Source organism: Barbatula barbatula, assembly GCF_947034865.1.
Source record: "Barbatula barbatula genome assembly, chromosome: 17".
Lineage (NCBI taxonomy): Eukaryota > Metazoa > Chordata > Actinopteri > Cypriniformes > Nemacheilidae > Barbatula > Barbatula barbatula.
In genome coordinates this window covers 6,446,050-6,461,282 of record NC_136780.1, presented here as the reverse complement: position 1 = coordinate 6,461,282, position 15,233 = coordinate 6,446,050, and the positions used below count along the sequence as shown (strand labels likewise).

At 40.7% G+C, this 15,233-nt stretch overlaps 1 protein-coding gene across 1 annotated transcript in view; it reads left to right on the top strand.

The window, feature by feature from the left end:
- Positions 1–413: 413 nt before the first annotated feature.
- Positions 414–15,233, top strand: part of huwe1 (HECT, UBA and WWE domain containing E3 ubiquitin protein ligase 1) — a 37,589-nt gene continuing 22,769 nt past the window's right edge. Inside the window, exons 1-32 of the mRNA XM_079478068.1 lie at positions 414–496; positions 3,271–3,320; positions 3,629–3,698; positions 3,790–3,888; positions 5,264–5,470; positions 5,578–5,730; positions 6,062–6,124; positions 6,397–6,474; positions 6,596–6,643; positions 6,762–6,930; positions 7,065–7,165; positions 7,598–7,748; positions 7,838–7,965; positions 8,081–8,221; positions 8,330–8,435; positions 8,596–8,703; positions 8,785–8,886; positions 9,004–9,084; positions 10,028–10,134; positions 10,457–10,634; positions 10,714–10,805; positions 10,911–11,113; positions 11,335–11,392; positions 11,527–11,703; positions 11,853–12,098; positions 12,306–12,439; positions 12,623–12,726; positions 12,908–13,114; positions 13,204–13,420; positions 13,564–13,686; positions 14,330–14,567; positions 14,641–14,985. Of these exons, the coding sequence (XP_079334194.1) occupies positions 3,654–3,698; positions 3,790–3,888; positions 5,264–5,470; positions 5,578–5,730; positions 6,062–6,124; positions 6,397–6,474; positions 6,596–6,643; positions 6,762–6,930; positions 7,065–7,165; positions 7,598–7,748; positions 7,838–7,965; positions 8,081–8,221; positions 8,330–8,435; positions 8,596–8,703; positions 8,785–8,886; positions 9,004–9,084; positions 10,028–10,134; positions 10,457–10,634; positions 10,714–10,805; positions 10,911–11,113; positions 11,335–11,392; positions 11,527–11,703; positions 11,853–12,098; positions 12,306–12,439; positions 12,623–12,726; positions 12,908–13,114; positions 13,204–13,420; positions 13,564–13,686; positions 14,330–14,567; positions 14,641–14,985 (4,209 nt within the window). The 5' untranslated portion in view covers positions 414–496; positions 3,271–3,320; positions 3,629–3,653. The remainder of the gene's footprint in view (positions 497–3,270; positions 3,321–3,628; positions 3,699–3,789; positions 3,889–5,263; positions 5,471–5,577; positions 5,731–6,061; positions 6,125–6,396; positions 6,475–6,595; positions 6,644–6,761; positions 6,931–7,064; positions 7,166–7,597; positions 7,749–7,837; positions 7,966–8,080; positions 8,222–8,329; positions 8,436–8,595; positions 8,704–8,784; positions 8,887–9,003; positions 9,085–10,027; positions 10,135–10,456; positions 10,635–10,713; positions 10,806–10,910; positions 11,114–11,334; positions 11,393–11,526; positions 11,704–11,852; positions 12,099–12,305; positions 12,440–12,622; positions 12,727–12,907; positions 13,115–13,203; positions 13,421–13,563; positions 13,687–14,329; positions 14,568–14,640; positions 14,986–15,233) is intronic.

Sequence of the window (15,233 nt, the reverse complement as noted above, 5' to 3'; positions counted from 1 at the left end):
TAATTATATTTTATTTATCCTCTTATCGTTCTTACTCAGTCTGTTCTCTAGATCTGGGTCTATGCAACTAAAAAATGCCTTGTACAATACTTGGAAATAAAAGTGAATTAATTAATTCATTCGTTCGTGCATTCATCAATCCACCCATTCATTCATTCATTCATTTGCTGTTTCAAACACATGTTGAACTTTATATGTTATAATAATCTAACTAAACACAGAAATACTTACAACCCAAATCCATTTCAAGGTACACACAGTATGTCAAGAGACGTTTGGGATTTAGGATTATCTGAAGAGATCCATTCAGAGACTTATCTCCGACGAAAAATGTATGATGCTGATATATTTTGCAGGGTAATCTGTCTAGAAGGGGCCGGTCTATATGTCTGCAGCAGTTTACTATTGGAGCAGAGAACCCCGAGTGAAATATCGCGAGATGTACATCCCCACTCGCTGCTGTAAAATGGAGAAGTTATGTTGAAGCGCAACCGAGGTAAGAGCTTAAATTAGGATTTGTCTGTTAGATGGAGACGCCACTGTCTTACTCTCTGCTACCCATAACACCTACAGACCAAATAACTAGCGGTTTTTACGTGTCTACAGTCAGTTAAATTTGTGTTTTGCTTCCAAAGACCGGACACTTTACTAATATATACCGCCATTTTTAATTTGTGCTCAGACTGACGAGCATTGTGGTGTGTAGGATGCATGGGCGATTGTGCGCGCGCATATTTATATGTAGTCAAATCTGTTTACGTTCTGTAGGCACAATGTCTATCATTTACTCTGTATGGGTGCAAATGAAAGGGAATGTTACTTAACGCTAACGAGAACGGAATCTGTCATGGGATGACTACGGAAGAGGCTATGTGTGATAGCATGTGCTCATGTGATACATTACATCTTTGAATGATGTATAATTTTTGTTGCACCATGTTACAGCTTCAATTTTAAACCTCAGATTGTTCAAAAGTAGGCTTCAAAACACTGAGCGAGAATGTGTTCACTATAAATGATCGTGTCCCCAATACGGCATACCATAACAGTTTTGACACATACATTCCTTTAATCTGGCCTTTACGAAATCATGCAAGAAGAAAATATAATTTTGTGGGAGCATTCTAATCTGTTCGGGGTGGAGATATAATGCTTTCTACTAGAGAATGCACTGTTTAAAATAAGGCTATATATTTTCTAGTGCACTTCCACAGCTTTATTATATGTAAAAAATCCTACCACTGTTAATGCCCCCCAATTAATAGTGATGGCTACATACAAAAATAGTTGTTCACCACATGTAGTAATGAAATATCATGTGTTTATGCAAAAAGGTGCAACTCTTGTCTCTGTTCAATTAATAAGAACAATTATCTAATGTATGACAGTCTCAGATGTCAGAATATTAAACGTAATTTATAGCGTGGATTACAGTAATATAACATTCAAGTAAATAAAAATAGCTTATATTTTAGAAAGTAGATCTTTTGTGTCCAGTCCTGGTATATGCACAACGTTTATCATGGAAAGAATAATTAATTGGATATATATAAGGAAGACTAGATTGGAAAATGCATAGAGTAATGATTCAAATTTAATTACGTAATAAATCTAATTTACTTAAAATTCATCCAATCAACCAGTACATACGTGATATTTTCTCTACTTATATTTTTAACCTTAGCTATTCTTCAGCATCATGTTTGACCCGCCACGCTCTATGTAGCTGCGCACAAGTGCAGCAGTAGAAAGTGAGAAATAGAGCGTCCACTAGTCAGTGTTATGGTAGGCCCTAGTGGGGAATGATTCAGCGAGATATTCTGCGTTTCTCAGCTAACCCACTAAACCAACGCATGCACGAGCATCAAGTCACCCGCCGCGGCGAGCTTCACCGGCCACATTTTACAGAGACGAAGCGATTTCTGAAAATATGTGAATAACATACGCTATGGTACGGCTGTGTCAGTGTGTAACCGCTCCGACAGACACTGTTTTTGTGAGCTTGAGATCTGAGAGGAGTGAGCTGGTTTGCTGGAGCAGGCCAAGACGAACCAGGCTGTAGATTAGACCGGAGCATGTGTGCTGCCGACAGAAAAAATTAGGACCCGTAAGGGGTAGTTCCAGGCGTATTCCGCTACAGGTCGACGTCTGTACTAAGGATCTTTCTCGCGTTTGTTTGAGTTTGTGCTTTGGTAAATATTTTAACCTTGAGTTGAAAGATTGAGGGTTTGTGTTGACATGGTGAGCGGAATTATTTGCCGAGAGCCGTGTAGCCTCGCGAGCTCAAAGATGTCGCACTAGCGGCTAACGGTCATTTTAGTCACGGTCTCCTTTCGGTCATTTCCACACAGTTAAAGAATACCGGTGAGCGTTGTGTTATATTTGTGTTGTTAATAAAAGTTAAAGTGCCATGACAATGTTTATCTGCACAGCTTAGCTCGCTGGAGTAGCTCATTAGCAATAGAAAACTAGCTAGCATGTTAGCTATCCTTATCAATCCAACGTCCTTCTGTCTTTTCATTAGAAATATTTGATTATATTTATATATATATGTGTGGAAATGTTCTTGTTTTCACCCCTTGCTGTTATTTATTGGTACCTGTGGTTCTTGTTTGTTTGTATTCTGCATTGTGCACTTTCGTTTGTGAGGGACGCTCTGGTGTGCTAATGTCATTGTAATGTGAGGTATTCGTTAACTAGCTGCTGTAACCATTGTGTCGCTTCCTCGACCACAGCATAGTTTGGTTTGCTGTCGACAAACATATATTTGGGTCTTTAAACACGGCTCTAAGGTTGTAGTACTGGATTTAAATAAAGTTTTTGTGTCAGAATTGTGATGACAACGCGGTTGGCTTATTTTTCGTCAGATTCTTTGACTACAAGCCAGTGCCCCTCGGGGTCGAGGTTCTAAATCAGTTTGATTTCTCAGAAGGAATGAATACGATTCTAGAAAGCTTAACTTCATATTAACAGCCAATTCAAATGGATTTACCGTGAGCATGCTTGTTGGATGCACCAGACTGTTTGTGCCCAGATATTGTGCCCCATATCTGAAATAATTGTGGGTTATTGCTTCCCAAACTTCTCATTTGGTGCAGATTTTGTTTCCTTGCCAGCTTTGATAAAACAAATTTCAGTTTGAACAATTTACTAGAAATGTATTAATGATATGTAAAGTTGATGAAATCTCAAGATGTGTTGCATTTGACTGCAAGGATACAGCTTTCTTTACTCTGTGGGAGTGTTTCATTTTCATCTGTCTCCTTTTAGGTTTTGCACATGAAAAATGCCGTTAAGTTGGAATTGCCAAATCATATACCGTAAGTTCTTAACTTTGCTTTCTCTGTTTTGTGCTTTCCCTGTTTTTGACATTTATTTGTTTAAATAAAGAGCTTAATTGTTTATAAAATGACAAGGACGTGTTTGCTTTTATGTCTAAATTTGGATATTTGGGCGTTCATGAAAGTGCGATTATTTCCCTTCCTCAAAACAATCAAACCACCTCATAGACTTTTTTCTTTTTACTGTAGCATAGCTATGTTTTTCTAAATGTGGCACGTAGGTATTCACTATTAAATTGACTAAGCTTTTTATTATTCACATTTATGAGTCAGTGCTTTCATTATAGGAACAGAGTGTAGAAATTAGTAACCATGAAGGTTGACAGAAGCAAGCTGAAGAAAACCCCAACTGAAGCGGTCAGTATGCCTGGTTACTCATGTACTCAAAAGTGTTGTGTGTTCTGATGGAATTCCTAACTGTTGACATGTTCATGTGTTCCTCCCTTAGCCTGCCGACTGCAGGACTCTCATAGAGAAGTTGAAGGGATGCAGCGATGAACAACTGTTACTGGAACTCCAGCAAATCAAGACCTGGAACATCGGAAAGGTGGGATATTGGCTATACTTAATTGCTCCATTTTGCACCTGCTATTACAGGAAGCATTGTAGGCTTTCAAAATATTCTCCATTAACCAACCTGAGGAATCTATGGATGCCTTTGTTGCATGCCCATTATGACTGCTTTTGGGGTAGTGAGTTTCAGGCAAGTGTGCAGAAGATGCGCACAGGTAGGGCTGTCGTGCTAACCGCAATTCTGTATTCCGTGCTTCTGAAAAGCTGACCGCAGAGGATGACAAGCAACCGCAATGTTCACTTTTATTTATAATGAATGGGCTATGAAAATAAGACACGAGAGTAATTTATATTCGTAAATGATTCAAAAAGTAAAAGATCGTATTAACTGAATCAAGAATGAATGCCAAAGTTCTAAACAGTCAAACTGAAACTGACATAACTGAAAGGCAATGTTTCCTACTAAATGCAGTTTCAAAGTTTGAAATAACTTAAATCAAGCAAAATACAAAGTGCTTCACACGCGCAATTTAATGGCAGAGAAGTTTCTCGACAGCCACCGGCTTTACCCGACCAATTTGGATATGCATGTTTTCCTCGAAAATATGTCAAAGAAACATGATCACGGACTCGAATGTTTATGTGTTGTTCTTTATATTATTATGTGCAGTCTGCTTTATTTTGTTCGCTCTGAGCTTGAATTTCTTTTGTTCTGTACTAACTCGCATTTAATATTTTCTATTTAACACAGTGTCAGAAGATACTTTAAGCTTGTTCTGAAATGGTGATGCTCGAATAATAATATAGTATTAAAAATGCAGTAATACTCAGTGCCATTTGCTATGCATTCGTTTTGCCCCGTGCACATAAAAAGTGATGTGCAACAAAAAGTTTCTAAAATCAATTGTTGTGCTTTGCTGTTGGCTGTGGGAACAAAAAAGAAAACACAGTATTTCTAATGTGTCTGGATGTGTTTGGTGTGCACAGTGTTATACAAAAGTTATATTTCTTCAATAGGATTCCACTGTACATGATCGGGATTTGTATTGAGGCTTTGTGAATATGCACGTAACAAGTCTAAACAATTTGCCTTTAAATATTATATATATTAATCTTGTATTTATCATAATCTGATTGGTCTTGAGTCTTTTCTTTAAGTAAGGAAAAAGGTGTGTTATATTGCACACCGGGCTAATGAGCACCACAAAATCACCGCTCAGGAAATTCCTTCAGCCCTACGTACAGATCTGTGCGATAATAATAAAAAAAGTGTACCGCATGTCTGTGCGCACTATGTTGACGGCATGTGTACTGTGCACAAAGTGCAGCGCAGACGAAAATATGCAGATTGCTTTTGGTTTTAGTGTTCATACAATTCACACTCATGGCTGCCTACTTCCCTTTCACAGTGTGAGCTGTATCATTGGGTGGACCTGCTGGACCGCTTTGATGGCATCCTCTGTGATGCGGGACAGACGGTGGAGAACATGTCGTGGTTGTTGGTTTGTGACCGGCCAGAGAATGGGCAACTAAAAGCCTTATTGCTGGCGGTGCTCAACTTCACTGCGCTGCTAATCGAATACAGCTTTTCAAGACACCTGTACAGCTCTATAGAGGTACAAACAATACCCCTGTTTAGTAGGGTTGCCCAACACATGGCTCTGTTAGTCTTAATTGGTTTATATCATGAATTGACTTGGTATTTATTTCTTTGTGTCTGTAGCACTTGACCACCCTTCTAGCATCATGTGACATGCAGGTGGTTCTGTCTGTGCTGAATCTTCTGTATGTATTCAGCAAACGTTCCAACTACATTACCAGACTGGGCTCCGATAAGAGAAGCCCATTGCTTGCCCGTCTACAACATCTGGCTGAGGTATGATCAACTTTGAATCATTTGTTGGTCATCACAGACATTATGTAAAGATAATTTAAAGTGATTGATATGTCAATATAGAAAGCAGCTGCAAAAGTAGTAACTTTATATGCATGTTCTGCTGCACCAGTGTGAAGTATTGGAGAAAAACCTCATGTTCTGATTCATAAAACTTTTTAATAAACGGCATCCTTAATTCTAGTATGAACATTTCAGTCCTTGTTGAAATTGGTTTATTTGTTGTATCACTTTTGATGTCACTGACATTTCAAGGGTAATGGTTGTGGTCTTTAATCCTACACTTTCACTGAGTTTGTATTCTCCGTCATAGAGCTGGGGTGGGAAGGAGAATGGCTTTGGTCTTGCTGAGTGCTGCAGAGATCTGCCGATGTCGGTAAGGAGTTTTTGTTGTATTTTTTTCTCATGCAATACATAATATGTAATTTAATCAAGTTGTGATGAGTCATTGTCTCAGGGCTAGTGTGAAACAGTTTTTGGCCAGTTGAGTCATTAGCCAGTACTGTGCCAGTAAATTGTTTTGTACTTGTTCTATACTATTCCAAATGCACTTAAACATCTTAATTTCTGTTATGTATTGAACATTGCTTGAGCACAGCAGTGTGTAGCTTTTTAGTCCATTCTGATGCATCAATTTGTGCATTGCAGAAATATCCACCAAGTGCCACAACACTGCACTTTGAGTTCTACGCAGAACCTGGCTCTGAAGTCAAAGTGGAAAAGAAGGTACAAATTAAGTCTCTGTTTTTTTTACTTTTGTTGTGGTTCTTTTTCTTTTTTCCTGATTTGTCTTTCTGTATAACCTTAACATTCAACCTTTTTGTTCTTATAATTGCCTTTTCAACAGTCGAGCAGTAATACGCTACACTACATTCATATCGAACAACTGGATAAGGTGAGTTCCACTGGTTTTTTTCTCTGCCCTCCATTATGGAACACTTACAAGCATAGTCTTTCAATAGCTATTGATTACTCTTGAATCTAATTTCTGCTTTTCCCCGATGCACCCTTAGATTTCAGAGAGTCCATCAGAGATCATGGAGTCTCTGACGGCCATGTACAACATCCCTAAAGACAAACAAATATTGCTTTTCACGCACATTCGCCTGGCTCATGGCTTCTCCAACCACAAGAGGAGACTGCAGGCTGTGCAAGCCAGGCTGCATGCCATCTCCATACTCGGTAAGTAAATCTTTTGGTACTAATCAAATAAGAACAGGCAGTTATTCTCACAAAACAGCACTTGGTTTTTGTTTTTTGTCTGCTGGGTTTAATATTTTGAATGACGTTTATATATATTTGTATATTTTTTGCAGTATACTCCAATGCCCTCCAGGAATCGGCTAACAGCATACTCTACAACGGGCTTATAGAAGAGCTAGTAGATGTACTTCAGATCACAGACAAACAGCTAGTGGTGTGTGACAGCTAAACCTCATTGGAGCACTGTTTTGCAATGTATAATTCTTGTACTTTGTTAAGAGTATTTGTCAAGAAGTAAACTTCCATAAAAAGTAAACATACTAAATCTGAAAAGATAAAAAATGTCTGTAAGACTTCAGTATAGAGGGCAATTCTCACTATTAAGTTGTTATTAGAATGCTTATTATTTGCAGTTTATTAGTACTTATAAAGCACATATTTAAGCTACCCAATACCTAAACCTAACAACTACCTTACTAACTATTAATAAGCAACAAATTAAGAGTTTATTGGGGGGAAAGTCGTAGTTAATGGTTCGTTAATAGCAACAATTGCCCCCAATACTGAATTGTGACCAAAATGTCTCAATTCAGCCCTTCCTATGAATTCTTAACAATGAAATTAATTGTTGTTTTTGATTTTACAGGACATCAAAGCTGCCTCTTTGCGCACTTTGACCTCCATAGTCCACCTGGAGCGGACCCCCAAACTCTCGAACATAATTGATTGCACAGGAACTGCCTCCTACCATGGATTCCTACCTGTGCTCGTCCGCAACTGCATACAGGCTATGATTGGTGAGGATGTTGACTAATTGGGCTCTGCTTCAGCTCATCTTGGATTTCTAGTTTGGTGATCATCTGATCTTTTTCCCCTGTTGTTTCAGACCCACTGATGGAGCCGTACCCACATCAATTTGCCACAGCCCTTTTCTCCTTTCTTTATCACCTGGCCAGTTATGATGCAGGCGGTGAGGCCTTAGTATCTTGTGGCATGATGGAGGCTTTGCTTAAGGTTGGTGGTTCGCCATTTCCTTTCTACTTTCATTCCCTCATTTGTCTATTTGGATCCTTCATTGTTTGAGTTGCTGTTCTGTTGGGACGTGTCATGAATTGTGTCACCTCTTTAGGTGATCAAGTTCCTTGGGGACGAGCAGGACCAGATTACCTTTGTGACACGGGCAGTGAGAGTTGTGGATCTTATCACCAATCTGGACATGGCTGCTTTTCAGTCCCATGGTGGCCTCTCAATCTTTATCTCCAGGCTGGAGGTACTAAAAGCCCCCCAAACCGCTCGTTCCATCTTCCTGCATTTACTGCAGCTTTTCGCCCTCTGCTCTTTTGTTGACTGAATGTTACCCCATTGTTTTTCTGTGCAGCATGAAGTTGACCTCTCCAGAAAAGAGTGCCCTTTTGTTATCAAACCAAAGATCCAGAGGCCTAGCACAGCTACTGAGTCAGAGGATATGGACACTGATATGGACAGTTAGTAGCACCTCTTTCATGTGTACTATGTGTGGTGGTATTTCTTTAGACAAACTGTATCTCTCCACTTTTTTTTGTTGTAACAAAAGCATAGGTTTGTCATTTATCTTGCATGGCCTGTTTCTTGCCCAATTTGGTCATAATGCAGTTGTCTTTTTAGTGTCAGAGGTTGCCATGGAGAGCAGTCCTGGCCCGTCCACCTCTTCTGGTTCCAGAACAGAGACAGACTCCCGAGCACAGAGCAATACAGCCAGTGCCCCCAGAGCAGGTACAACGTTTACATTTTCTTTAAAGTTGTTGTAGTATGGAATGAACTGGACTGTTTGATAATATTATTGTTTCCTAACAGGTGTGCAATGCATCCCTCAGAGGGCCGCTCTGTTGAAATCGATGTTGAACTTCTTGAAAAAAGCCATTCAGGACCCTGCGTTCTCTGACGGCATTCGTCATGGTATTTAATCCGATGTTGTAATTGTTATACAACATATTACTGTAATTGTTGTAATTTTGGTTACTTAGGCATAATTAGCTAAAAGTGATGTTCATTGCCTTTTCGTTCTCATTATAGTAATGGATGGGTCCCTGCCTACCTCTCTGAAACACATTATCAGTAATGCAGAGTATTATGGACCCTCACTGTTTCTCCTAGGTAAGCACACCGAGGATAGCACATTCGCCTATGCTAATGTGAAATGAACTCCTTATGCACAGCTTTGTGGGTATCAGACTTCAGGATCACATCATCTCACATGAGTAGAAAGTAGGGGTGTGACAAGATCTCGTGGCATGAGATCTAGCGGCACGAGAGAACAAAATATTCTGATGCAATTGGCATGATGGGATGTTGGGCTCGAAAATTGCGAGAAATCGCATATGCTCCCTAAATTGAACCTGTGACCTCAAAATATATTTCTGAGCATTTGTGTGAGTGCACATTTTGTTGTGGTGTGACCTGTTTTCTTAACTGTACAGAACACGCTAATAACTGCACAATGTATGTGTGTACTGTGAGCAGAGCTACAGTTACTGGACCAGCCATTCGACAACATGATTTTCCACCGTTTTCGTATGTAAACACTTGTTTGACGGATGGGTTTCAATGTTTGAGCGCATCTGCAGCACCTCTTGCATAATAAGCACGAGTGTTTAGGGTGGTTCCCGCTGCCAGCAGCGTTTTGAGAGCGCGTGGCTGATCAGCAGCTGAACTGACCGTACCACAAGTACAGTATAGCAATTGTTCACATTACGTTATTTTAAATGCATTCACAGGCAAACCTCTTCAAAAACGTCTCTTACATATGTGCAAAGTTACCATAAAACATGATGTTTCTGCATAATATAATTTTATAAAATAGAAGTTTTAATTTGTTTCATAAAGTACAAGGCGATTCAATAATGACTGTGTTTTAAGGTAAAATATAAAAAAATGTCCCTATACATTTCATCATTGAAATATGTGTCTCGTCACACCCCTAGTAGATAATCACCTAAAAAAAGACAATTTCATTAGTTACAATGTTTTTGATATTCTGTATTCGTCTGATTTCTGTACTCATTCTCTTTTTTTTTTGTATCTCTTTTTTTGTATTCAGCGACAGAAGTGGTGACCGTGTTTGTGTTCCAGGAGCCATCTTTACTATCTTCTCTGCAGGATAATGGTCTCACTGATGTCATGCTACATGCACTGCTCATCAAAGATGTGAGTCTGCTGTTTTTTGCCATCTCTCTCACGCTATGTTTTCTTTCACTTCTAATTTATTTGGTTCTTGTTTTCTCCCATGCCCACGCATTCCATTAAGTGTATTCCATTCACTGAATTTTTCTCTTTCTTTACCTCTCATCTATAATGATTCTGTAACACTTTAATCCAGAGGTGTAGCAACAATTATCAGTGTCCAAGTGCCCAGATATAATTATAATTTAAGTTTTGATATGCCTGATTGGGGTATGTATAAGATTGAATTAAAGTGTAGCTTAGGATCAAACTAATTTTTTTTGTTTCAACTCTTATGTTTGTGCAGGTCCCTGCCACCAGGGAGGTGCTGGGTTCTCTACCCAATGTCTTCAGTGCCCTGTGTCTGAATGCTCGGGGTCTGCACTCCTTTGTGCAGTGTCAACCCTTTGAGCGTCTGTTCAAGGTCCTTCTCTCGCCAGACTACTTGCCTGCCATGCGCCGCAGACGCAGCTCTGACCCGCTCGGTGAGCAGCCCTTATAGATGGCGGCAGTTGTCATTAGAGATAATGGAAATTAGTTCGTAACTGTGTTTCTATGTAACAGGAGACACTGCCTCCAATTTGGGCAGTGCTGTCGACGAGCTAATGCGGCACCAGCCCACGTTAAAAACAGACGCGACGACAGCCATCATCAAGGTAAAGCGGCTAGTACTGAAACATTTTTCATGCCATCTATAGAAATGCCCTTTGTATGCAATGATACTTCATTTTTAAGTTAATTATTATTTTATTATTTGATAGTTGCTGGAGGAGATTTGCAACTTGGGTAGATCACCGGAGTACATCTGCCAGAAACCATCTATACAGAAGGCGGATGGGACCGTTACTGTGCCTCCAGCTCGCTCAAATCATGCTGCAGAGGAGGCCTCCAGCGAGGATGAGGAGGAGGAAGAGGCTCTACATACCTTTAGCCAACAGCAGGGGGAGCCAGAAAGCAATAGGCAGTTAGTACCTCATAACAGCATCAACCTTTTAGATCTGTGAGAGCTGCAAGGAAACAATATTTCTTGCTATCATTGAATCTTAGCTGTTTTTGTGTGAACACGTAAAGCGTCTATATTAAAGAGGATATTGAACTCAAAACTTAATAAAGAAAAGTCACCTTTTTCACCTCTTCCACCTCTTCCGAGTTTGCAGGTCTGAACAAGTGAATGTTGTTTTACAGAGTGGTGGGCACAGAGGAGCGAATCCCCATCCCTCTTATGGATTACATCCTCAATGTGGTACGTGTTGACTCCGATCCTCTGCATCCTGCTTTATCTCATTCTTCTTCTTCTGACTGTCTATCTATCAACGAAGCCTGGATTCAGAAGAGATGCATGTAAAATATTTATTGGGAATTTCTTTCTTTTTTTAGATGAAATTTGTGGAGTCTATACTAAGTAATAACACCACAGATGACCACTGTCAGGAGTTTGTAAATCAGAAAGGTCTCCTACCGCTAGTGTCAATCCTTGGGCTTCCAAACCTGCCCATAGACTTCCCCACCTCTGCTGCCTGCCAAGCTGTTGCAGGAGTCTGCAAATCAATACTGGTGAGATTGAAACCTACTAACAAATTACCCCTTAGAATCAGTTTTATGCTAAACACAGGAGTTAGGCAATCTGTTACTGTGCCAGTGATTTCATATTGATATATTTCCACCTTGCTTCAAAATATGTTCCTTTTCTCACTGTGGTTTAGACTTTGTCCCATGAGCCCAAAGTTCTGCAAGAGGGTTTGTGTCAGTTGGACAGTATACTGTCAGCTCTGGAGCCTCTTCATCGGCCCATCGAGTTTCCTGGTGGCTCTGTGCTGCTGAGAGAGCTGGCCAATGCAGGCCATGTCACCGATGCCACTCTGTCGGCACGTGCAACCCCGCTGCTGCATGCCCTGACAGCGGCACACGCGTACATCCTAATGTTTGTCCATACCTGCCGAGTCGGACAGGTGTGTTTCAACTTTTATACCTCTCATATTTTATGCTCTTCTCCTCTTCCCTAGCGTCATCATATTTCCCCATGTATAGTGTGCTTATTGTTGGCTGTTAATTGAAAATGTTCCATTATAGCTAAATAAAAATGTAACAGAAACGTCTTGAAGGTATGAACTGTCATATGTGAGTCACGACAATACCTCTTACGGTTTGTCTTTCAGAGCGAGATCCGTGCTATCTCTGTGAACCAGTGGGGTTCTCAGCTGGGTCTTAGTGTTCTAAACAAACTCAGTCAGCTGTACTGCTCGCTAGTGTGGGAGAGCACAGTGCTGCTGTCCCTCTGTACACCAAACAGGTCAGTATTGCTCACATTCATTGTCTACATTTAAACTGCTCAGTCTTGTGCTAAGATTAATAGATACTGTATAACTTTCTAAAGTAATGTACAGTGCAGAAGGAAACTGTCTTATAAGAAGTGTCTCATCAATTGTTTGTCTGGCTATCTTTGTTTGTGATTGGATTGGTTGGTGTTTTGCAGTTTGCCTCCTAGCTGTGAGTTTGGTCAGGCTGACATGCAGAAGCTTGTGCCTAAGGAAGAGAAACCCTCGAGCAGCACAACAGCAGCTGCCGGCAGAAGAACTGGTAACAAAAAAACTGTGTTTTATTAGTTCTGTATGAAACTCTACATGTCTTTGCCTTTCCAATTGGTTCATTGTATTTTAGCCAGAAGTGTCTCCTGTTCTCTTTCCTCTCCTTTTGCACCCGAGTTCCCCTTACTAAAGTGTTTTTTTACTGTTTTGCATTTGGTTTTTCTTTTCTAAAGCCCCTTTCTCTCTGCCAGCTGAGACTGAGAGCCTTTCTGTGGGAGTGGATCCCTCTGCTCAGGGTTTGCTGGAAGGAATTGGGCTCGATGGAGACTCCCTTGCTCCCATGGAAACGGATGAACCCACAGCAGCGGACCCGAAGGCCAAGTCCAAACTCACACCTGCAATGGCAACACGTATCAAGCAAATCAAACCTTTACTATCAGGTCCGCACCTGGCTTTTTTGTTTTGTGATCTTAACTTCCTTTTACTTTGCAATGTCTCATTTTGAGCTGGTATGTTTTTCCTTCCCCAGCCTCCTCTCGTTTGGGTAGGGCTCTGGCAGAGCTGTTTGGGTTGCTGGTAAAGCTTTGCGTGGGCTCACCTGTCCGCCAAAGACGTTCTCACCACACCACCAGCACAGGCACCGCCCCAACACCAGCAGCTCGCGCTACTGCTTCCTCTCTTACTAAACTCCTCACCAAGGGCTTGAGCTGGCAGCCACCTCCATACACCCCAACCCCACGCTTCAGGTGTTTAAAGATTCTGTTTTGTGAAGAGCACCATATAATGCTATAGTGTTTGTATCTTGAATGAAAGACCACAGCACACTGAGCACGGTGCTTACTGAAGGTATATGAAAGTATTTTACATTTGCTTCTGTGTCATGATTCAGGTTGACGTTCTTCATCTGCTCCGTGGGCTTCACCTCCCCAATGTTGTTTGATGAGAGGAAGTATCCTTACCATCTGATGCTGCAGAAATTCTTCTGTTCTGGTGGCCATGATGCTTTGTTTGAGTGAGTGGACAAGAACCTCTTCACTGTTTAGTAGACCAGTGCATCTATAAAAGCCAGTGTCCTCACAGTCGTTGTTGACCTAGAAGGATTTTATTATTATTAGGGGTGGTAGAATAAAAAAATCCACATATGAAAATGTATGATATCTGTTTGCTAATCGAATCAATTCACAAATGTCCAAAAATAGATTTTTCTTTCTCAAAATGTACTGAAAATATAACGTGACGTCTTTAGAACAAGAAAGACGGAAGTCTGCAAGAGCGATGCAGCACCCTGACCTTTTACAAAGTGAACACCTCACATACAAACATAGCGGAGCATATGGGAGCAGTAGAGAACGAGAGAAAACCATACATACATTCAGCCCATTAGGACTAAATTGCAAGATAAATGAAATACATTTTTAGGATGGTCTTTCTTTGCATCTGCTGAGTTAGAAACAGCATATTCAATTTACTATATCGCAGCAGACCTGTCAGTAAGTGCAAAATAGCGTTTCCCTTGATGTACCCTTGTTAATACATCAAGAATCAATTCTAAATAGAATCATGAGGGACCAAACGATTCCCACCCCTAATTACTATATCTATTTATTATATTTGTTTACAGGTACAGTTTCACAGTTCACATTTCTGCTTTTCAGGACATTTAACTGGGCCCTGTCCATGGGAGGAAAGTTTTCTGTGTCAGAGGGCCTGGAACACTCGGAGTTGCCTGATGGAACAGGGGAATTCTTAGATGCCTGGTTGATGCTTGTGGAGAAGATGGTGAACCCCAGCACTGTGCTGGACTCGCCACATTCTTTACCTGCTAAAGTGCCTGGAGCGACCCTTAACGCACCCCAGTTTAGCGCCTTACGTTTCCTCATCGTCACCCAAAAGGTATTTAATTTTGTTAATCTCTCTAGATTAGATAAAATAAGAAAAAATTCAAATTTCTCACATTTTTGTTTAGGCTGCATTCAGTTGTATCCGTAATCTGTGGAACCGTAAGCCCTTGAAGGTCTACGGTGGCCGCATGGCCGAGTCCATGCTGGCCATTTTGTGCCACATTCTGCGAGGAGAACCCATCATCCAGGAACGGCTGTCCAAAGAAAGAGAGGGGACCGCTCGACCCGAAGAGGAGAGCAGCTCCTCGACAGGCACTGCAGGAACTACTGTGCCTCCGGCATCAGGGGGAGTCGTTGCAGAGGGAGTGGCTGCAAGTGCTAATGGGAACACCGCTGGTAGCTCTGCAGAAGAGGCGACCAACTCTGCAACCCGCAGAGAGCCACAAGTCAACCAGGCTCAGCTCACTCAGGTACAACTTGGGCCTTTAACGCAAGTCATGTAGGCTTATCAAAAATACAATTTTGCCACACAATCAAATCACTAATAGACCGCGATGGAAACATGTTGCATAATTGATTTTATTTAAAGGAAAACTAAATGCATTAAAACTAAAGTGATCTAAATGTTTTAAGTAAAGGTAGATTTAATCACATTAGCTATGTTAAAAATTAAATTTGATTTAATATGAATCTAATTACATGCCTACCTGTCAAATGA